Below are 22390 nucleotides of genomic sequence, written 5' to 3'. Positions count from 1 at the left end.
GCATGCATGTAAGCACGATACAAACTACCGAGCACCATTTTGAGTTGCTGCAATGAAATTTTGGCAACTTTTCACTTTGATTTTCAGGGTGTCTTTGAATTCAGCCTCTGTAGGTTGATAATTTTCATTTCCATCAAACGATGTGACATCTTTTCATTCCTAACACATTACTCAGTCCATATCAATATAGATATGCATCATGATTTCTTTCCCCCATTGAGATCTGATGTTTTTAAAGTGTTCCTGAGCAGTATACATAACTAAGACTTTCCAAACTTTGAGTGCGTGTACATGCTGCAGATTTGACACTGTATTTGGGGTAGCCTGAAAAGAAACAGCAACACCATGTTCACAGTAATCAGGAGGGGTTTTAACAATGGAGAACTAGGTTCTGGACAGCTGTATTCATCAGAGTTCAGAGATAGATAGACAAAATAAAGTTTTGAAAAACGGCTGCTCCTCAAGTTTGTTTGTCCAACAAAGCTGCGGGTATCTGCTGACTGTGGGAGCTTGTGTCTGCCACTGAAACATGCCAGGCACAACAAAGTTTATATTTTGAGTTACTTTCTCAGAAGTTTAAGTTGAAATGTTGAGATAATTCAAAATTTTGAGTTATGGTGGCAAAAAAAAATATATTTTTTTACAATGGTGGGAACAAGCTTCCATAGCTGACAGTATATCCTTGAAAGATAACCATATACTGCCTGAGTTGTGAGTCTTTTACAGTAATGCTGAAAGCTGTCTTGTTTTTTTTCCCCTCAGTCGTGTAAACAGTAGCAGCAGCACAGAGCCTCTGACAGCCTCCCAGAATTCCCCGGATCAAAGCCATGACACTGGCAGCTCCAGGCCCCGGCCCAACTTCTTCAGCCAGCTGTCGGGTCAGACCTTCTACAACAACGAGTACGGACATCTGTCCGAGGAGGGCTTCTGCGACTTCTACTCCTCGCCAGCCACCGCCTCCCCGGCCTCTTTGAATGTGTAATTTTACCAAAGATTCATATAAAAAGGGGTTTAAAGATGGACAGCTGAGGTTGAGGTTTGCAGTAAAATCTCAGTATCGACATGTAACTACTTCCTCGTGACTGAAGATCAGGTTTTCAATTCTCATGATTGTTTCTCCTCATCTCAAAATCCGTCCTCCCTCAGACTGTCGCCTCAACAAATGGACTGAGCTACATGTGCCTGAAGTTTCTCTAACCAGCCACTGCGTGGCAGCATTATGACAAAAACCAACCCACAAGTATTTTCTATTTACACATATATATTTTTATCTTTTATATACAGAGTATTCTTCCTTTATTTGTGCAAATTATGACTCATACAGGAGGAAATAAAGAATTTTATCTTCTTTATGTGTTTATTTCAATGATTAATATGATTTTAGAGCTGGATCTATCATTATTCCCCTGAAGTATTGGTTTTAAGTCTAAATTTGCATTTTGGCCCACACTGAGAAAGAGCCACAAGCTCTGCGATGATCCAGTCAGCGAAGTAAGCAGATATTTGTGGCATCTGTGTCATCTAGTGGAGGCGGAGACACTTAGATACACAACACCGTTAACGAGCAATAAGTGATGGAGGTAAACAGAGGGATGGTTGGCGAATAAAGGGAGTGACTCACGCTAAGCACCTTTTATCAGAGCTGGACGTAAGCATGATGATAGCGCTAACAGCTTAACGCCCTCTTGCAAGCCCACATCACAAATGACAACCTGCAAGGGTGTTATCCCGCGCTGCCAGCTGAGGGAAATGAGCAGTGGCTGGGTTCAAAGTCCACTTTGAATACACGCACACACCCTCGCACCTGTAAATGTCACAAAATCTGAAACACAAAGGTTCCACTTTCAGTTTCTATGAATTAGCGTTGCTGTGTGTTCAGGTCAACTGTCAGTTTGGTGTGGAAAAACGCTTCCAGTTGGCAGGCAGCAGCTTAAGAAAAAAGGGGTCTGGGGTCCTGTGATGCTCACTGATTTAACAGGAAGAAAACGCAGGTTCTTCCCTTTCAAAACCAAACCTTTATTTAAAATCACACTAAACCTTCATTTAAAAAAACAAAAAAACATGTACCATGTAGATAAACCAAAAAAAAAAAAAAAAAAAAAGAATAGAAAAAATGCAAACATTCACTATATTTTTGCAATCACTGAGATGAAATAAAAAAAAAGGTGAAATTAGGGACATATTTGGTACGAATGGACTGATAAATGTGCTGTAAAGAGATCTCGAAAACTGAGTCTGCACCGATACCAAAACAAGCAGGAGAAACTGAAAATGCAGCTTCCAGTGGCAGAAAGAGGCTGACGAACACATGACAGCTGGTGATAATCCTGAACGGTTTAACAGTAAGCCAAAAGGCACACAGGTTGAGTAGTGGAGATAAGACAAGAGACCAGGTTGCATGACACAAAATGCCGTTTGTACAGACAACACTATCGACTTCAACCCATCCTATGCGTGCTTTATAAATCCCAACAATACTTCCTATAAATAATCATTTACTTTTGCAGCTTTGAGGAGTCAAAAGCAGCTAGACTGGTCCTCTGATTTAGCAACACAACATGGTTGAGATGATCCTGTTTTGATCCCATTTCCTCACTGAATTATATCATTCTTCCTCTAAATAATCCCCCCCACATCCCCATGAATTAAAAATGTTCCTTAGATTGAATACATGTGGACATATCTATTATTATCCTTTCACGTCATACTAAAAATATCAGCCGCAACCTTCAATAAAAACCCACATACAGGATGAAACCCTGGCACAAAGTAACAAAAGATCTCGTCTCCTTTCCCCTCCTGACACTGAAGACGGAGGAAGCTGATATGTGATAGTCAGCGTTCTCACGTCAGCAGAGCAGAAAGAGGCCAAGAGGATCTTTAATAAAACAGACGCATCCCTGTAGCCTGGTAGTTAAATCAAGTGCCCAAGACTCTTATATGGACAAGGTGATACAAGCTCCTGAAGGAAGGCAATTCGGGTTGGATTTAGCTAACAGGCTAGCAACTTTGCACTTATAAATAAGATGTGAGGAGGGGTGGGAAGCAGTCATCATGACATTTTGCCAAGCTGTATCTTCTTCCAGGCCTCCGAAGCGGTGAAAATACAGGAGTCGATGATCCCCGCGACTGTGAACGTCCCTCCGACGATGGCACAAATCTACAACAACAAAAAAAAAAAATGAAAGAAATCCTGTCAGGCTCAAGATTTAAAAGCTTTGATGTTTTCTTCTTATGTCTCAATATCAGCTGGGCCTAATCGCATTTATCAAAACAATACACTGCACCGACGTCTCGGTGTGTGTTGGAATCCACCAAAGAGTCCTGTCTGACTCACACTCCTGAGCCATGACTCATGAGCACATTAAAAACAGTCATCTCTTATCAATGCCTTAAGTCATGATAAAGCTAAACACCACACAAGACAAATAACGGCGTGGCTCATCAGCCAGGCAGCCAATTTAATGCTGACCGCATTATCAGTCAACAGGAAACTTCCTGATGAGGCGCTGGAGGCTAAGCCAAAATTCCACAAACGACAAGGGGAGTTGAGGAAGACAAAAGGGATTCAGCAGGTCATTATTAATGGTCATTATTAACTTTCATGCCAAGAACATGAGCGCCACACTTAGCAGCTGGCTACACTAGTTTAGCACAAAGGAGTTCAGAGGTTTAAAAAAAGGAGGGACTGGCTAGTCAGGCTTTGCGTAGAGGTGGCAGGGCTTTTGAAATATACCAAATTCCCCTTTGATTTCTTACTCAAAGAGTTCTCACTGATTTTTAGTCCAGCTCTTGTGTAATTTGGTATACTTCAGCTTTTTCTCCCCGTTTCCCTTCATCGAGAATGGCCTCTTGACCCTTTCTGCCGAGACCCTTTCTGCCGAGGCTTCAGTGAACAGTAGATGGATCAACTGAAGAGCCAGATGCAGATCTTTGGGAATCACCTTGTTGGTCCAAAAATTTTTTGACGCCTGTCTAACTGTGTTATCTTTGGGATTTTTTTGTAGATTCGACTAAAGAAATCTGAAAAAATTGTTTTTTTGTGACAGGCTGCTAGTAACAAAGTACCTAAAAATACAATTTAAAATTGGTTCTTTGCAAAGTTTTTTTCCATGTGTAGACTCATGACCGGCTCATCCTGTTGAGTTAGATGCCTTCTTTATGCTTGAATCATTCATAGATCAGTGTTGTGTAACTTAAACAGAAAAGGTCAGGTACAAGGACTGAACTTGAAAAGAGATGAAAAAATGAAAAAGAAAACGAAAGACCTTCAGAAAGCCTGAACCAGTGCTCAAGACCTTCTTTTAAAAACAAACAAACAAACAAACCAAAAAAAAAAAAAAGCATTTCAAGAAAGTCTGGCTCCTTAAAGCAAAATATAAAGAAATGAGGGGTGGCCGGTAATTCAAATAAAAGCGACTTTCATAAAACAGCTCTGGGGGCCGCAGGCTTGGGTTCACTCACTGTTGTGATGAAGCGGTAGAAGGGCTGCCTCCTCTCTGTGTACTTTACTGTGATCGGACTGAGGTCGTATCTGAACCAGATCGCTGGGATAATTCTTCCCGTGTGGCTGTAAGCAACATACTCCTGTGTATAAAAGAAAAAGAAAGAGCATCACAAAACTTAATGTGCTTTCAGCGGCGTCTGACAAGAGAAATCCATCTAACCGACAGTGAGAAAAGTTAATCCCATTAAGTTTGTAAAATAAATCTGTATATATATTCTTATCTACAGTGGCGGTGGTGGCAGCTTTGGTATTTATGAGTCATTCCAGAATCAGTTTCGGATAAAGTCACTCGACAGTCATAAATGATTAATTAAAAATAAATCTTGACTGAATAATACTCTGATGAAGTAATCTCGAGGAGGCTACGATATGAATTGAGCTATTGTTACAAGTTGACATGTCATCAGTCACTGGATATAAATCCATTTCTCCAAATTCGGTGCTGCAGTAATTGCCCAACACAATAACTCTGACCATATTCAACACATGTAGTATGACGTAGACCAATACTGCGCTCCAGGCTCGGATGTGGGCCTCAGCTGGACCGCTATTTATGCTTACGAAATGAGGTTTTGGAATATTTTACTCAGGCCCTTATTGCCCCTGCTTCACAGCTGACCTGCACTGTTATTACTCCACACTCCGGTCCCAGCTGTCCATCTACACAGTTCTAGGAAGTGTTTTTTTTTTTTTTTTTTTTAAAGTTTGTTGACATCTTGCGAGTGTTTCCAGTCACTATGGGTGAGCTTTCACTTTCAGGTCAGTGCACACATTAACACAAGCTACACGCACGCTACGTGCTCCGGACATATGCTGAGATGGTCGCGCTGCTTCTGTGATGAAAAAAGGTTATCAACTAATGAGTGAAGGGATGCAGTACCTTATTGGCTACTGTATACTGGTAGGAGAACCTCTGTTTGCCCGAGAGGTCTTCATACACTGTTGGTACTATCTTCAATATGTAGTCATGTGAAGCCAGAGCTGCAAGGGACACAACATTATGCCAATAAAACAAACAAAGCATCTTCAGTATTAAGTGCAGTCTTTACAACACAAGTTCTGTCCAGTGGGTGTCTTGTGACATTACATCATCCTATGTAGGCACTGTCATAAGGTGGTCATAATGAGTACATGAGCTGTCTGGATACATACGATTAGATGACAGCCTGTCGGCCCCTCCTAACGCATTGAAGGCTCCTTGGACTTTTTGAACCTTTGTGACAATAAATAGAGAAAACATCCATGTTCATTGTTGTTGATCTCCTCCTCCACTTTCTCTTGATTTATTTATTTTGTGTAAGCATCCTCACCTGGAGCTTTTCTCCAAAGGCAAGCTTGTGGATGGTGTGGGTCATGTCAGGGCTTTGAGGTTGCGCTGTGGCACTGTGTGTAGACACGTGGAAGTTTCCCGGTACCTGAACACACACACAAACACACACACACACACCGAGGTGAGTTTGTGTCTAACACCACAAGCACGTGCGAGACATTTAGTTAGCTAATGACAGAGCCTGGATGCGTTTGGTTGGAAACTAAATGTTCCTCGCCTCCCGACCGTGCATGTTTTACATATTTCCAACTACTCCCACAAGCAAGAGTGTCAACTGTTAAGCTGCTGGGTTAATCACTGTAAATGTAGCGGAAAGACTGACGCACAAGATGCAGACGTGGGACAAACACAGCTTCGTGGAGCCTAGATTATACCGTTAGGTGTAACTAAATCCCAGCACTCGCTCCATTTAGCATAACTCAATTTAGACTGAAGGGGTTGGTGGGGGGGACAACATCCCTTTTTAACTGGAGTCCAAGTCAAATATACAGCTGACGTACAGTCCAGGATTGTATGTCAGCAAAATACAAATATCAGGCCCATTATCCAATCCATCATGAGTTAACTGCCGGGCACAGAAAAGCTGAGTTTTACAATTTCCTGGAGGGAAGCAGGAGCATAAGTGGTTCACACAGTGTGTATGGATTAGTCTTCTTACACTGTGAGGTGAGGTCTTACTTTGTTGATGGTGAACTCCCCCTCAAAGCGACAGCCATCACCCTGGTTTAGAGGAATCTTCATCGAGTTCTCTATGTGACCGACTTCGTGGCGTCCCATCTCATCTTGGATGTCCAACCCCACCACTGAAAGCAAAGATACACGGGAGATGATTCAATGAGGTGCCCACGCAAATTCAGACAAGTGCTAGGCTGATTAGACAGTTAATCATTTAGTTAAACAATACAAAGGAACCAGCAAAACCGACTGATCATTTTTCTGGGACTTGTTTAATTGACTACCTTAATCTCTAACATACCAGGAAAACAGTGACAAATGTTTAAGAAGCAGGAACTAAAGTGTTTTTAATTCCATAACATAAATTTGCCTATTTTATTTATAGATTTAGCTAAAAATCAGCTTTCTGAGAACATCACCACCTTGTGGAAGGCGTTTTCCAGACTTTCTGGGCATCTAAATATTGATTGTTCTCAATGTGAGCAGCTGCTTTCTTCAACTTTTGAAAACCAAACACACACTTTTTATTCATAAAGAAAGAGAAACCAAAGAGAGAATATCTGGTTATCACTGCAGAGGGTGACCCACAGAGTAAACACACAAAGTCTAGTCAGACCATTTATGATGCCCAGTCGGCCCCTTCTCTCTGTCGGTGTTTTTCCATCTAGACTTCACCCCTTTCTTTCAGGCGGCCGTGCGCTGGCACACATTGGCAGTGGCCTATTTTCAGAGGCTGCCTGTGTTTTATGTCAGCCAGCAGCGCTGAGAGAGACAGAAAGGGATGTCTGCTTGATCTGTGCTAAAACCTCTACACGCTGTCTGCCTGACCTTTGACATTCAAGACGGGATTCTCCCCCGCCCCCCACCTCCATCTATCCAAATCTCAAAATACAGTGCATAAATATAAGTGAAGTGTGCCTGTGCGAGTGTATGCGAGAGACAGTTGCTTCTCCTTTTTAAGACATTTCACACTTGAAGCAGGCTGAAAGAAAGTGGAGGTTATTATAAGGTTATTTACACACAGATGTGTTTTTCCATGAAGTCACAAATCAAGGCAGGGCAATCCGTAAAGGTCACCGAAGGGAGATGATGTTTAACTCTGGGGCAGCAGAGCAGATAAATGCTAAAAACAGGGGATGGAAACGTCAAGTTTTCCATGATGCAAGAGCTTCTTCCTTGAAGTAAATTCGCAATGGATGGCAACCTCTTTGGAGGCCTGGAAATTTGACTTATGTACAATAATCGCAATGAGAGGAACGTTTCTGCTCATTACACGCAGCTGCAGTGTGCTCAGACCGACGTGTTTGAGCTGCCACTTAAGAGGGCCCCACACTTAAGAAAGAAAAAAAAGCTTAAATTCCGCAAATAAACAAAACCACTATACATACAATCATCAAGAGCTTTCATTAGTAACGGCAGGGGACGGCCTTTGTTTAGGTATGCAATGAGCGAGCGAGCTTGTCCGAACACATGGCCAGCAGCTGTGCGTCTGCGTGCCAAAGCCTCTATCACAGAAATCTGGATTTAATTTTCATACAAGCAGTTATAAGCCTTTCCATTTTTGGATATTGCCCGAACTGAATCGATGTGTGAGTTTTCTGCACTGTCTGAGACCTGCTAGTGCGTTTGTGCAAGTGATTTGTCATTTGGCATAGTTTCGGAGGGGAGTCATGAGGAGCAGAAAAGTGACCTGGCACCCTTCAACCGCGCAGACATCGAAGTGCAGTATACGAGCCAGCGGGGGCGACAATGTGAAACAAGGATCACAGCTGCGGGGCAGCACGAGGTTCAACAGCAGTCTTATCTTGGAGTGGTGCCGCAGATGGCTACACCACAACTGCTTCATACTGTGCAAATGTCTTGAGTAATCACTCATTTCTTTATATTTTCCTAGGAAAATACTTTCAGATACTATTCATCAGTTTGCAGGTAGCTTTTTAGGCCTGACACTGCTTCTGTTGTCCTGTTGCAGTTTCCTCAGTTTTTTTTTTTTTGTTTTTTTTTAAAGGAGATGCTGCACATCACTCAGTGTACCAAGGTTTCAGCCAATTGCTCTTTGGGAATCCCTTTGTTGGTGCAAAAACAATTTTTTAATGCCTGTCAAACTGTCAAGCTTTGGCATTTTTCATTGATTTTTCATAGACTAAAGAAATGGGAAGAAATTATGTGTTTTTGTGACCGACTACCAGCAACAACATTCCTAAATATATAGTTTAGGTTTCTGTTACGTGCAGACACAACACTGGTTCATCCCTTAGAGGTAGGTGCCTTATTTATAAATTCATAGGTTAAGTGGCTTAAACAAAAAAAAAGAAAACTCCTCTGAAAATGGTCTGGTACAAGGACAGGAAAACTATTCCTCAAATCCATTTTTCTTTAAAAAAGTGACAAGAATAAAGTTACTACAAAGTCTGACTCATGGGAAGCAAATCAGAAAAAAATGAGGGGTGGCTCAAGACTTTTGCACAATATTTGAGAGTGTGCTTCTTTATCTAAGGCATCATTTATCCTTTGCCAATATAACATGTCAAATGACAGGGCACATGGAAAGTATGAGTCTGATGAAGGGAAAAACAGACTGCTAAAAGAGGCCTTACAGAGTGTGGATATGGAAAGATGCAAACAAAGATGTAATGCAGAAAAATAGAGATTTGTATATATGTATATACTCACAATCACAGTGTAAGTTTGGCAAACTGATGTTTAAACTCACATCTATCTTCCCACCACTGTCTTTATCGGGATCATCCACATACAGTTCATTTACACTGCAATGGATGGAAAAAAGAAAAATGGTTAGACTAACAGAAAACAAACTTTTAATGAGAGAGTGAGAAAAAAAAAAAGGGCCCATTTTCATTAGAAAAAGACAATTTTCTCCTTCTATGTCATGCCATTGCACACCACTTTAATAGCAGGGGACTCATCTTTTGCCAAATTACAAGGAGAGAGCAATTGTGTATCTCTGTCAGTGTAATTTCCTTTCTGTCACACCCTTACCAAATCATCCCTTATTACACATTGCCATGAGGCTGACGCATGCACAAAGCCAATTTCCTGTCACAAATTTGACTCCATTCATTGGTTACAACACTGGCTGGGCAGAATACATCATAATGAGGGCATTGACATTCATAATTAAGTCCCATGTCTGTGCCTGTGTGGTAACCAAGAAACTGTACATTTCAGCTAGAGGATATTACTAGGCAGGCGGCAGTACCTACATTTCAGTGGCTATGAATCCCGTCAGCTCAGACAGGAAGAGGAAGAGTATGAAGACACAGCAGAGGATGGAAACTGTGGACAAAGAGGAAGAACGTTAGCATGAAGACCTTGTTCATACTTAGGTCACTGGTTTCACATGTCACTTCTTTCACATTAATCTCAAATTACACCATTTTTACACAGAATCATGCAAACCAAATGATCCGGACTAACCTGGTCTTTAGGAGTTGCTGACCTGAGCTATTGGTATTAATGAAATCACCGCAGCTATAAAAAAAAGTCTCTAAATAGCAGCTTTACAGACAGTGTTAGCCCTGTGATTACAAAGTTTTTTAAAGAACCTCCTACACTAATTACACATTAAATACCAGCACAACAGGCAGCCATTACAGCATAACTTCTTTGAGAGAGGTGATCTCATGCTACGCCTTAGTAAGTCCTGCAAACAACTCATTTTAGGCTTCCTTAGACAAACTCACACACCGACAATCAACCCAGGCCAAAAAATGGCTCCTAAAAAAGGAGCTGAGCAGAAACCAAATCAGGAAAATTAACCTTTTTTCACTCTGTGCCGACATAAAGTCTGAGCTTAAAAAGCCAGGTCGTCTGCTTCGTGCCACGCACCAAACTAATCGGCTGTAGAGTCAAATTAAAAAGGTGCCATGTGTTTACGAAGATAAATATGGAAGGAACTGATCTGTGTCTGCGCAACTGTGGTCTATCCAGTGTGGTGAGAGCCTTGGTTAGAAAGCTCTTGCTCACCAGGTGAGGCATGTTTACGTGGCAACAGTCTCCTAGGTTCACACAGTCACACGACCTTGTGGTTAGCAGGGCGTCACAGGCGAACCTGTGGCTAGAGGAAGCTTTACATAAGGTAATGTTTAACCTACAAACAAGGGAGTGTCGCTATGACACACAGATTACAAATTCAGGTTCATTAAAAGACTCGTACAGTAATTTTCTCTGCTTTCAAAGGACGCAATATAGGACAGGGATTACTAAAGATTAGAGCAATGGGCTACAACTGATCTTAAACAGACTCCCAATGGAAATACCAACACGCCAAATGATTTACAAAGACACAAAACGACTGTTATTTAAGCTCCAGCTCATCCGGAGACCTCAGACATTCTTAGGACTGTGACACAAAGGAATCAGATACAATAACAGCATGAATCAGTAACTGACATTTGAAACTAGCCTTATTTATGCAATCAGATGTGCTTTTTTGTTCCAACTTCTCTGTTCCTTCTAAGGCTAACTTTCCCCCACATAGCACAGGCAAATTAGCTTTTTTTTCTACCAGCACAGGTGAAAAACAAATACTAAGACAGACAAACAAGAGACTGATACAATATATCCAAAACAAGAGTACTTCCGGAGACCATGCTGGTTAAAAACAGAGCTATTGTTTAGAGTAAACTGAACCCCACAGAATGTGCCCTGAAGAGGGAAAAAAAAAAGAAAAAAGGGAGTAACAAAAGCAGATGTGGGTCACATATTTGGCCTTTTGTGAAAAAAAGCAGACTCGGTTTCTTTTTGCCACAGTGGCCTGAATGTCAGTGTGGTGGTGTGGATGGAGCATTAACAGTTGTCTAATATCCGAATCAGCCCAGTGCCGTCACCCCTAGACAGTGGATGGAGTCAGGAAGGGAGTCAACTGTGTGCAGGAAGGACTCATAGCCATTTCCTCTTGGGTGGATACATGGGTGTATAACTTTAGTAACTTCTTTCTGCTGTCATCTAGGAAATTATTATCCGCTTTAAAGGATCTAATACTGGAATGACAGTTCTGTTTATCCACTGTGTCATGAGTTTTGTTGACAGTAGAAAAACTGTGTCTTCATCAGCTGACTAATGAATAACGATGGAGCCAAAAATGTGTCATCGGGTCTCTTGTCTTCTATCAAGCAGTGAATAATCAACACAGTACCTGATTACACAATGACTTATTGATGGCAAGAAGGAAAACTCATGACCTGACAGGAAAAAGCAGTCAGATTTCCACTGCTGACTCCTGAGTTGCCCGTGGCTATGAGAGAACATGGCCATTAACATTTTTAACATACCACATGTATTAAAATGATGTCAGAACAGACCTCTGAGCTGAGAAAAGGGAAGCATTTAAATTACAATTATACCTGTCATCTCCTTCCTAAACATCTGCCTGCCTGAGCAGAGATTTGCATCCCATTCTGTTCACTTTTTATTCTCAAGCTCAAAAAATAGGCTACTGCCTCTAAACCCTGCTAGGACTCAAATGTTATTACCATTTAAGAACAAGGCGGTTTGCAGAAATGAGAGAAAGCAATACAGTACTGTGCAGAAGTCTTGAGCCACCCTTCATTACTTTATATTTTGCTTCCAAGGAGCCAGACCTTGGAATTTTTAAAGGGGTCTTCAGCAACAGGCCTCCAGACGTTCTGAAGGTCTTTCCAAGTTTTTCATTGCCTGCTCTTTCACTCATTTGCTGTCCAGGCCTTGTACCTGACCCTTTTTAGAGAGGTACAACAGTGAGTGTCTACAGCCATCTGTAAATACAGCCATAGGTCATTTAAAAAGCCCGGAGAACTATTCCTGAAGACTACTTAAAGAAATTAGAAGAAAGCTTGCCTGAGCGAGTTCAGGCTATGTTGAAGAATAAAGGTGATCCTATTAAATGTTGACTCATTACAGTTGTACAAGCTCTGTTTTTGCCTTATATTCTGTATTTTCATGTATGTTTGCACATGTTTCAATAAATCTCTGCACCGATTTCCCATTTTCCTCGCAAAATCTAAAGAAACGTGGGGTGGCTTGAGACTTTTGCACAGTACAAAAGGGTCCATCAGGTCCATTAGCATGTTTACACATCTTCTAATGTGAAGTGAAGCAAGATTTTTTTTTTAATTATAGCAAACTAAAACTACAGGTATGACACTTCAGTTAACTAAAAAATAAAAGAAAGAAAAAAAGAAAAAAATAGACTTTAGGTTGAGAAAAAGAGATCTAATAGAAACAACACTGTGTACTCCAAGCTAAATAAAATAAGAACATGTCCATGCTTTAGTCTCTGTCAGTTTGGTCAAATTTATTATTACAACTTGCCAAGTGAGGCTTTGTTGCATGTTTAACACTGAAACTTCTAAAAACTAAACTAAATCACTGTATATTAGATAGTGTCAAACAATGTATCATAAACTGATCTAACCCACTCTGGAAACATCTGATAGAAACTAACTGGAAAACACAAAACAATAATAACTGTAAAGCTGAGACCTTTAGTCAGCACAAAGAAAGCCCACACAAAATCTAACCACCAGATGCTCTACTGCACAAAGATTAACACATGGCATCTTATTTGTTCAACATGCAGAGAAGTGACAAAAAGAAATATGGCTTGTCAATTTTACACTTTGGTTTGTGCTGATTCTCACTTTGAAAGGTGACGCAGAGGCGGATTTCATTGCTGTCAAACTATTGCAGGCAGATGAACAGTCACGAAGCAGATCGATCTTTTCAGCTAACTTGAACTGGAAAAAGTGATCAAGTTTCTTGTCTTGCTTTGCTACATTTTAAACATAAATCCCCATTTATAGAAGCGAGATTCAGGGATTCCAGTAACAAACCTCCAAATAACGCAACACCAAAAGTAGATGCTCATGATTTTGTGCCTGTGCATGAAGGACTACTCACTGAAAGCCCCTGTGTATGTTGGCTGGGTGAGATCTTTTGGCACTTTCCTGTAGATATCAAATCTGAGGAGAGACAAGAAGGAAAAGAAAAAGAAAAGTGAAAAGGGGAACAAGGGAAAAAAAAAACTAAATGTAAATATGTGCTGCGTTTCTCAGCACATTCTGTACCCATCAGGCTGTGCAATATTACAGAAGCGTGGTGGAATGTTAGCTTTGGACGTCCGCCATTACATATAACAGATCCAGACGGTCAGCCGCAACACATACAAACACACACACTTTTACAGGGCTACACCTCTTCCTTCAAATGTCTGCTCTGTAATTATGACCTGACCCCAACAAAGGTCTCCGACACTCCACATGAACACAAAGCCAACAAAAACACACATGCGAATATAAACACAAGTACACCAATCACTTTAAATTATATGGCTTCATCTTCTTGGCAGCGAGTGGCTCTAAAAACTGCTGATTTACTCTCAGTAAAATCCTCAGTTTAACATTTTTTTGAATAATTCTAAAAATACCTCGTTTTGTTTTGTTTTTTTTTTAAACTGCTCGTAAATCAGTGTTTAAGAGACGGCAAGATCATTTCCACCTGACACAATCTGCTTGTGAAATACTGTTGTTGCCAATTTTGGGAGCCGAAAAAGGGAAGAAAAAAAAAACCTGCTACTCAACACCAAAACTATTTAGGTTCAGGACTTCTTGCGCATGGCCTTTTTGGGCAGTGAAACATTTTTTGGCCCTGAACTTCATCACTGACTGTGAAAACTCCACCCACACCCCTGATACTCTCATCTCCCCTCCTGCACTCAACTTTCCTACCAAAACAGTCACATCTGTCCACATTTCTTCCACTTAGAGCTGCCAGAGAAATAATCACAGCTAATCCAAAGCAGGGTGGGGGAGGAAATATGAGGGTGGGCTTCATCTAACACAACCCTGCTGCTTCTCATTGTGTTGCAACACTTCCTGCTTGAATGCCTTTCTTTTAATGTAAAGCATCCCTAGAGCCTCTCTTTAGTATTATATCACTGTAGAGATAGCCTGGATCATTCTGTATCAGGATCGGGGCAACTAATGCAGACAGTTCATGCGCAGTCACTTTCCTCGCATCGGCACCATGAAAGAACCTGACAGGTGGAGCAAAACCATCTACATCCCTGCCATGTGAAGGCCTTGCAAGTCCCATTCTAGTCATTTCCACTTCTTTGGAGTCTGTTCAAGTTTTACACTTTATCCAGTGAAGGTAGCATGACCAGTGTTGGTAGGGCAGCTTGTGGTCATAGCGGTCACATTTGAAGCCAGTTTTGTAATGCCGTCACATTTGGGACAGTGACAAAAAACAAAAAGCAACTGAGCTTATTTTAGGAATACATAACTTTTGCACATTAAGCTTAATTTTGTTAAGCTTAATTTTTAAATTATACATTTGAAACATAAAACTTCAGTTTAATGATTAATAAAGGTCATCTGGATTATATTTAGATTATTTATATACATTTTTTCCCCACTTAATTAGAAAAACTACACAGGTATTTTAGAGCATGTAGCTTTTTTTCTATGCATTTTAGCATTTTAGAATATTCTGTTTTATATTATATTTAGGGGTGGGACTTTAACGCGTTAATTTTGATTAATTAATTACAAAGCTTCTAATTAATTAGATTAATTTTTTTAATCAAGTCCCACCCCTAATTATATTATTTCTCTACCTTTGATGGATCAGTAAAAAAATAAATTAATTTAAAAAACCCATCTCTTCCAGGACGAGCACAAACACATATAAATACAAATGTGTGCGATGAAACAAAATCCTTCTCAACTGCTGGCTAGAAATGTGAGGTGGAGTGTCATGCTACAACTATAAATAACTGGAGGCAAGGTCTAAATTAAACTTGGAATTAGCAGCTGGAGATGTGGGGAAAAAAATTAATACTATGACATCACAGCACAACAGCACTCCGTACATACAATATCTGCTCAAGTATTTAGAATTGTATACCATCCGAGCATTTAAAAGGCAAAACATGTAACGGCACTATTCCCTAGCTGAAATCAAGGAATCCCATCCAAACACACACCCCCTCATTCAGATACATGCCTCTGCTTTGAAGGAAAAGTAAAAAAGGCATGTGATCATGTCACCCAACTGGAATAACACACTATTTTACAAACACTGTCCCGCAGTTAAAACCTGGGGTCAGTAAATAAAGGCCAGATTTAAGCTTACACCACAAGAGGACAATAATAGACATGACCACAACACGGCACCTGCCACTTGACATTAAACAAAATGAGTAATGTTTCTTGCCTTACAACGACACTATTTCAGCTGAAAATGAGAATTATCTGGAACATTGTAAAGCACAGTCCTACATACAGTGTGTTCATTCTGAAGTGACAATTAAACAACAACTCTAATTAAATCATTAGCACATTTAGTCCCATTCATAAACTAATATTTACTTTACTCAAATGTATTTTATATATTGATATTTACATCTTGAATCTAGAGGAAGCCAGCTGAGTCTGTCAAACATTATACAGTGAATAAAGTAAAAAAAAAAAAAAAAAGAAGAGTCTAATATGAATCTACAGAGTTGATTATATATACACACCATTAAGAGGATGAGGATCATACTTAGAGGCATTTTGATACACTATGTCAGCACAGTCCAAAGTAAGCTGTGCAGCAAGTCTTTGTTTAACATTGTGTGTAAAGCTGTGCCCGGAACGATACGCCAAAATTAACCTTTTCCAAAACATAATCGATAATGGTTTGAGGTAAGCTCAGAGTCAGTCCACATGTCTAAAAAAAATAAATTTCCTACTACTTTTTATAGCACTCTACCATCACTGCATTACATTATAGTCAATAAAAAAGATTTAAGTTTAAGGTTCTTCCTTACACCAAAAAAAGCATCAGGTAATCTTTTGATTTATTAAGCAGTAATTTATTAGCTGATAACGAGGCCTGAAGAAAATTAAAGTTGCATTCCAGGGCCTGAATTTGCAAAACAGAAGCCTTTGATGTATATATGATAGTACCATCTGCATAGGATTGTGCAGAGCAATCAAAGAAATAGTGATAAATCATTAATAAAAATATTTAAAAAATGAAAGGTCCAGTAGTAGAACCTTAAGGTACCTCTCGCTGCTAAATAATCAATTTCACTGAACACCCATTGAAAATGAGGCACCGTTTCATATTGTGCAGATAGGAATTAAACCACATTAGTGTATGTTGTGACAACAGCGTGAAGCTTATCTAAAAGAAGATAATGATCAGCAAGTCAAAATCTTTGGTGAGATCTATGAATGTAGCCCCCGGTAAGATAACTGCAATCAGTAGCAGAAAAACCATCACTGGTGAATTTCAAGAGAACAGTAAAATTTCAATAGTTCAATCAAAAACAAAATTGATGTTGTGAAAAGATATGATACAGAAATAAATGATTCTAAAAAATGTTTTCAAAGACTTTGGGAGTTGAGCAAATAACTGAAATAAGTCTATAGTGTTAACACCTTTATGAAGAGGAGTAATATGTACAGTTCTCCAGATAGCTGGTATTTCACATGTAGTTAAGAGAATTTGGTTTCAATCCCATTTAGTCCTGGTCCACTGCTCTCTTTGAAGCCATAATTAGCATCAATTACATCAGATGGGGTTATTGGACGAAAGTGAAAAAACTTTGACAGGCTAAAGTGAAACTTGAGGACACGTGTACAATCGTAATACCCACCATCGACTGTCTGAATTAGAACAGCCCCTGGAAAAATCCAGCTGTGATTAGCAACACCTACAGCCAACAGGGAAACACCAAACAAGCTAATACTACTAAAATTATTAAGCCACTTAACGTATAACAAATGAAAAAAAGGAGAGGGGGGAAAAATACCAAACAGAATAATAAAAGTCACATCAAAAGACTAACATAAGAAATGCATGACTAAAAAAAAAAAAAAAAAAAAAAAAAAAAAATATTTATTTACAAGTATAATAAAGCACACTTTATATAAGTCAGTATTTAAAAAATATAAAATATCTTGAATAATTATTTCAAAATATACTTATATACTATATACTTAAATACTAAAAACATTTTGTAATGAAATATAAATACACAAACACTTTAAAATAAGCTTTGACAAACTTTCAGTATATGTATTTTAAAACTTGGGTTTCGACTAGTTTCCTCTGCTCAGAACACTCTGTATTCATGAATAATAATGATGTGGATTCAAGAGTTCACATCTCGGTCTATCAATGATGCTCGCAATTTCCTGAATTAGCGTCAACACATTGACTTCCGTCAGATCTCACTGCTCAGATGATATGCGATTAGTGAGGACGTGGTGTACCAGCATCTCTCTGCTGACACCATGACATAAAAGCATGAGGCTACTTTTCAATGAGGGTCTTAAATAAATAAACCAAATCTCACAAATGAGTCATAATGAGTCAGAAGTTCATTGCACGTATAGCTGAGTAAACCCACATTACAGATGATCAAGGTTCTTCTTTTCACTCCTTAGACCACAGAATACAAGCAACGCTTCTCTCTTTGCGTAGGTAACCCAACTCTGTTACGATAAAGAGGCATTACTGCATTTATTGACAAAACACGGAACATCCATATTAAGGCTCTAAAGTCACCACATAGCAAACACAGCAGATCATCACGCTGGCTAAAACAAAATGTCCTTGTGCCAATAAATGACATAATCTAAAGGACATTAAACTTGGGCATAAAAGCCTTTCAGTGATTCACTTGTTCCTTCAATGACGCTGCCCGGTCATCCTAAATGAGGTGATCCTCACTGTTGGAAGTTGACATTTGTGAAGAAACTTTATTACAGTTGAAACACCAATCAAAAGCAGCGAAGAAAGCCAATACATTGTCAATTTCTTGAAAAGATCAAACCCAGAACCTTCCTAAGAGGTTTCACAAGGGGAATACAAGGACTCACCATCCTGCTGCTTGGAAAAACCCCTAAAAACACCAAATGTACATTAATCCACAGCTTAAAATAGTTCCTAACAAATAAAAAAATTCACCGTTTTTGAGGAAAGCTGACTAACTAGTACAGTGTCCAGCTGCTGCAGAGATTTACATGTCTTTTTTCCTCAAGAATGAAATTATGTACGTGCAATTTGGTTTTAAATATTCCCATCATTATAAACAAATGAGATAAAAATAAACACTGTATTATTTTTTCCTTTTCATTGGATTTATTGCCATAAAAAGATAGGAAAACACCAGCTTTGTACTTTAACTTACTTGTGGTGTGCTTTAAAAGAAACAACATGCACATTCTGGGACTACATGACACTTTTGTTGATGGTGCAATCTACAGTAACCATAAAATGTAACACACCCTCCCACTAATGACTAACCCTGCAGTATTTCTGAACAGGCGACACCTCAAAAGAGTTAGTCAAGCCTTTTCAAGCTGTTGCAATGCAGGTTTTGTTAATGAAGGCACCAAGTAAGTAAAGCACCCAAAGAAGACAATGATACTTGACCTCTTCTGACACAACCCGGGTACACAGGTCACCGAGAGGCTTCGAGAGTGTTAAATTCATTCTGTCATCACAACACAGCTGTAATCTTTGGGAAAGATTAACAGAAACTGTGACCTCCAATGTGAATGTGCTGATGACTTTCAAAAATCTGTTCATTATTTCTGCATTAACATTTAGTGTAAAAACAAGCACCTGTAATGCAAGATATCAGCCTTGATGGTTCCTGTTGAACTATCAGCAGATGAAATCACATTTACCAATGGAAGCAGCCAGTGTACAAGGCAGCTGTGGCTCAAGAGCAGGGATGGGCAAGTAATTTCCCCTAGTTATCCACATGAGAAACTGGGACTGTTGTGAAGGGCCACAGCAATAAGCTGAACTCAATTCTGTTCAATATGAACTTTATCTCTTTAGAAACTGCTACTGTAAGAGTAATCGTTACAATTAGGCCCTAATTGTACCTCCTTTGGGAAAATTAACTGCCAATCCTTGCTTAAGAGGTTGAGTGGGTCATCTGCAATTTGGAAGGTTTGTGGTACAGATGCCAACGCATCCTTGGACAAGAGAGTGAACCCCATACCGCTCTCGATGGCACAGAATAAAGCACTGTGTGAAAGGGTGAGTGAAGATGGTAGTTAAAAAGCACTCCGAGTACTCATTTAAAGTAGAAAACTGCTATACAGGTAACAGTCCATATTCATCTGTTGTGTTACATTAGTTTTGTGTGTTCGAAGGTAGTGTTTTGAAGTTGGTTTGTTTTAGAATTTAGATAGAAACCAACAAAATGGCATCAACCAATCTGTTAATTTAGCATCTATATAAGCCTAAAAATTTGACAATGCATCCCAATCAATAAAAAGAAATATTCTTACCAACTGTTTTGACAATCATTTTCATTCTCTCACAAAATTAAACAAAACAAAAATCTAATGCTTTTCTTCAACATATCTGCTGATTTTAGCTTCAAATAAGATTGTGAGATGAAGTAAGTGTTTATTACATAGGAAATGACTTCAGTTTGGGTGTGATGACACATTTAATCGGAGCAATATGACATCTGCAAAAATAATAGATAACCTATTCAATATCCTCTAAAGAGTGTTTTTTTTTACGTGTTTAATCATCTTCCAGAACTCTGCAGTCAAGTTTATAAGCTGATGTTCTGGGGAAGGAAGGGCAGAGAATGCAAGTTAAACTGTTTATTTTTCTTTTCCTCAAAAGGTATAAAACCACCACTACAAAATGGAATAAATGATTTTGAGTATTCCAAATGAGGTGTCTGGGCTTGTAATATGTTTAGACTCTGTGTAAATGTGTGGAGATGTAACTTTATGATCTAAAAAGTTGCAACCATAGGGGATTTTCATTCAAAATCTAAGGACTAACTCAGAATGGGTTGTAACTCAATGGCTTTGGCACGGTACTGCCCAGCATCTGGCACTGGCCAACAGGATGAAGTGAACACTATGCAAATAGCACCTCAGTGCAAACATCCTGTCTTTTATTTTGATTTGGGCGTGCTCTATGGCCAGGTTCAACATTTCTACTGAGAAGGTGTGGCAACCAGTTCAGGTTGCATATCAATAGACTGAATGGCACTACACTGACTGCATTCCGATTTCACTGACTGTTTATTAGCTGCCAGTGACTAAATGTTTTGATCCGTTTCTTTCGTAAACCAACCCAACCCAGACCATCGCCTCCGTTTAGACCGCTGATGTGCTGACTCTCATGCTGATTGTAATCAGTCTCACGTCTTGCAGGTCTGAACGAAGACATTTGCGCATGCGCAAAGAGGAACCCACACAAAAACTCCACAGGCATACCCGAGCATCACTGCGGCGACTAAACGAGAGCCAGCGCTAAAAAACTGAGTTCATTCATGCCAAATGTAACACAACACTGTGACAACTTTGGCTCCCTCAGTAACATGCGATGCCGAGCCAACTGTTAATTCATCTAGAGCTCACAGACAGCAGACCACCACCTCCACCTCCACCTCCACCTTCCCCTTCTCCTTCATATCCCCGCACAAAGAACCGGAAGCCCCGTACTCACCTCCTGACATCGAAAGGCATGGTGTTTGTACGTTGGACAGGGGAGGTTAAATAACAAAGCTAAAAACAACAGAAGACCATACTATCTTCAACGCTACCGGTTGTTCATGGGTACCGGGCTGACGTCAGCTTAAGGACGCTTTGCACAAACTGATTGGGTGAGAGGTACTTCCTGTTCACTGTGATTCTACTTCCTCTGAGTGACGCGTCCGTAATATAACTGCATTAAAATATAATAAATAGCAAAAGAAAAATACATATAACTTCAGTTTAAAAAAAAAAAAAACTTTAATTGACTGAAAATTATGCAGAGTGTTTATTTTGTATTAAATAATTTGAATTATTAGAGATTTTTATGAGGGGAAAAGGTTGTGAATATCAGGACAAAACTGAGCAATACACACTGCACAAAACGGAAACTTAATTTAGTATATGTATTATGTCTTTATTACTGTTTTTTTCTTTTTGTAAGAACTGCACAGTGTATTTTTACATGTGCAGAGGGAGCACTTTAAAAAAATTCTAATAATTTGGTCTGGCACTCAAAGCACTTTCTATTACAAGTCTCATTCATACACACACCTAAGCACTTTTATCTAATATTCACACTCCAATGGTTCGTGATGCATGGACTGCAGGAGCTGGGGTTTGATCTACAAGCCTTACTGGTTGGTGGACAACCAGCTCTACCACCTGACCCACAGCCACCCCTAAAAACTTGAACTGGTACATGTTTAATATTTTTCTCCTCTATTTATTACTATGAGCTGCAGTCACACAAGTACCTTTTTCTATGCCTAAATGCTTTGAACCTAACATTCACACACTCAGATGGATGCATTAGGGGCAACTCAGGGTTTGGTATCTTGCCCAACAATAGTTTTACATGTAGACTAGAGGAGCCAAAGATTAGATCACTGACCTTTAGTAGCCGGCCTGCTCCACCTCCTGTGCCACAGCCACCAAATTTCCATGAAGGAAAATGGTTTATTACCTAGAAATGAAAAGTTATAGCTATAAAACTCTACCACCTGAGGCTAAGGAGGTACAGCAGGTCATCTACTGATCAGAAGGTTGGTGGTTACGAACCCTGGCTTCTCCCATCCATATGTTGAAGTATCTTTGCTTTTGCAATATGCTGAACACCTAGTTTCCCTGATGCTTTCATGTGAGTGTGAATGTTAGAAAAAATGCTGAATGAATGTACGTGAGTTTGTGAATAAGACTTGTGGTAGGAAGTGCTTTGAGCGCTGAACTTGATTGGAAGGTGCTTTATAAGTGCCAGTCCATAAAGTATGATAATTAATGAGCATGGGTTTTATTATTATCATTGTATACTGTATATTTTATAATGTATTATAAATCAGCTAAGAGCTTTTCTAAGACTTA

At 39.6% G+C, this 22390-nt stretch overlaps 2 protein-coding genes across 2 annotated transcripts in view; one reads left to right on the top strand and one right to left on the bottom strand.

Annotated features, from left to right (window-relative positions):
- The window catches only part of flt4 (fms related receptor tyrosine kinase 4), a 53161-nt gene extending 51840 nt beyond the window's left edge, over window positions 1-1321 (top strand). The window contains exon 30 of the mRNA XM_030740032.1: window positions 763-1321. Coding sequence (XP_030595892.1) covers window positions 763-982 — 220 coding nt within the window. The 3' untranslated portion in view covers window positions 983-1321. The remainder of the gene's footprint in view (window positions 1-762) is intronic.
- A 756-nt stretch (window positions 1322-2077) lies between these two features.
- Window positions 2078-21140, bottom strand: ergic1 (endoplasmic reticulum-golgi intermediate compartment 1). Its single transcript, XM_030739331.1, has 10 exons — window positions 21003-21140; window positions 13413-13474; window positions 9737-9809; window positions 9186-9280; window positions 6516-6640; window positions 5818-5922; window positions 5660-5720; window positions 5388-5488; window positions 4465-4587; window positions 2078-3160 (listed from the first exon to the last, which is right to left on the bottom strand). The coding sequence occupies exons 1-10, from the start codon at window positions 21020-21022 to the stop codon at window positions 3053-3055; spliced, it is 873 nt and encodes a 290-aa protein (XP_030595191.1). The 5' UTR covers window positions 21023-21140; the 3' UTR covers window positions 2078-3052.
- Between the last annotated feature and the right edge of the window lie 1250 nt (window positions 21141-22390).

This window comes from Archocentrus centrarchus, chromosome 10, assembly GCF_007364275.1.
Source record: "Archocentrus centrarchus isolate MPI-CPG fArcCen1 chromosome 10, fArcCen1, whole genome shotgun sequence".
Classification (NCBI taxonomy): Eukaryota; Metazoa; Chordata; class Actinopteri; order Cichliformes; family Cichlidae; genus Archocentrus; species Archocentrus centrarchus.
The sequence above is the reverse complement of the archived record's forward strand: the minus strand, read 5'-3'. Positions and strand labels throughout refer to the sequence as shown.

What these genes read in the sequence shown, in the direction of transcription:
- ergic1 (XM_030739331.1), bottom strand. Translation starts at nt 21,022, where the DNA reads ATGCCTTTCGATGTCAGGAG. An exon ending in AACATACACAGGGGCTTTCA is followed by an intron (nt 9,810 to 13,412) that starts GTGAGTAGTCCT and finishes CTTTGTCCACAG; the next exon opens with TTTCCATCCTCTGCTGTGTC. An exon ending in TCTACCGCTTCATCACAACA is followed by an intron (nt 3,161 to 4,464) that starts GTGAGTGAACCC and finishes TTGTTGTTGTAG; the next exon opens with ATTTGTGCCATCGTCGGAGG.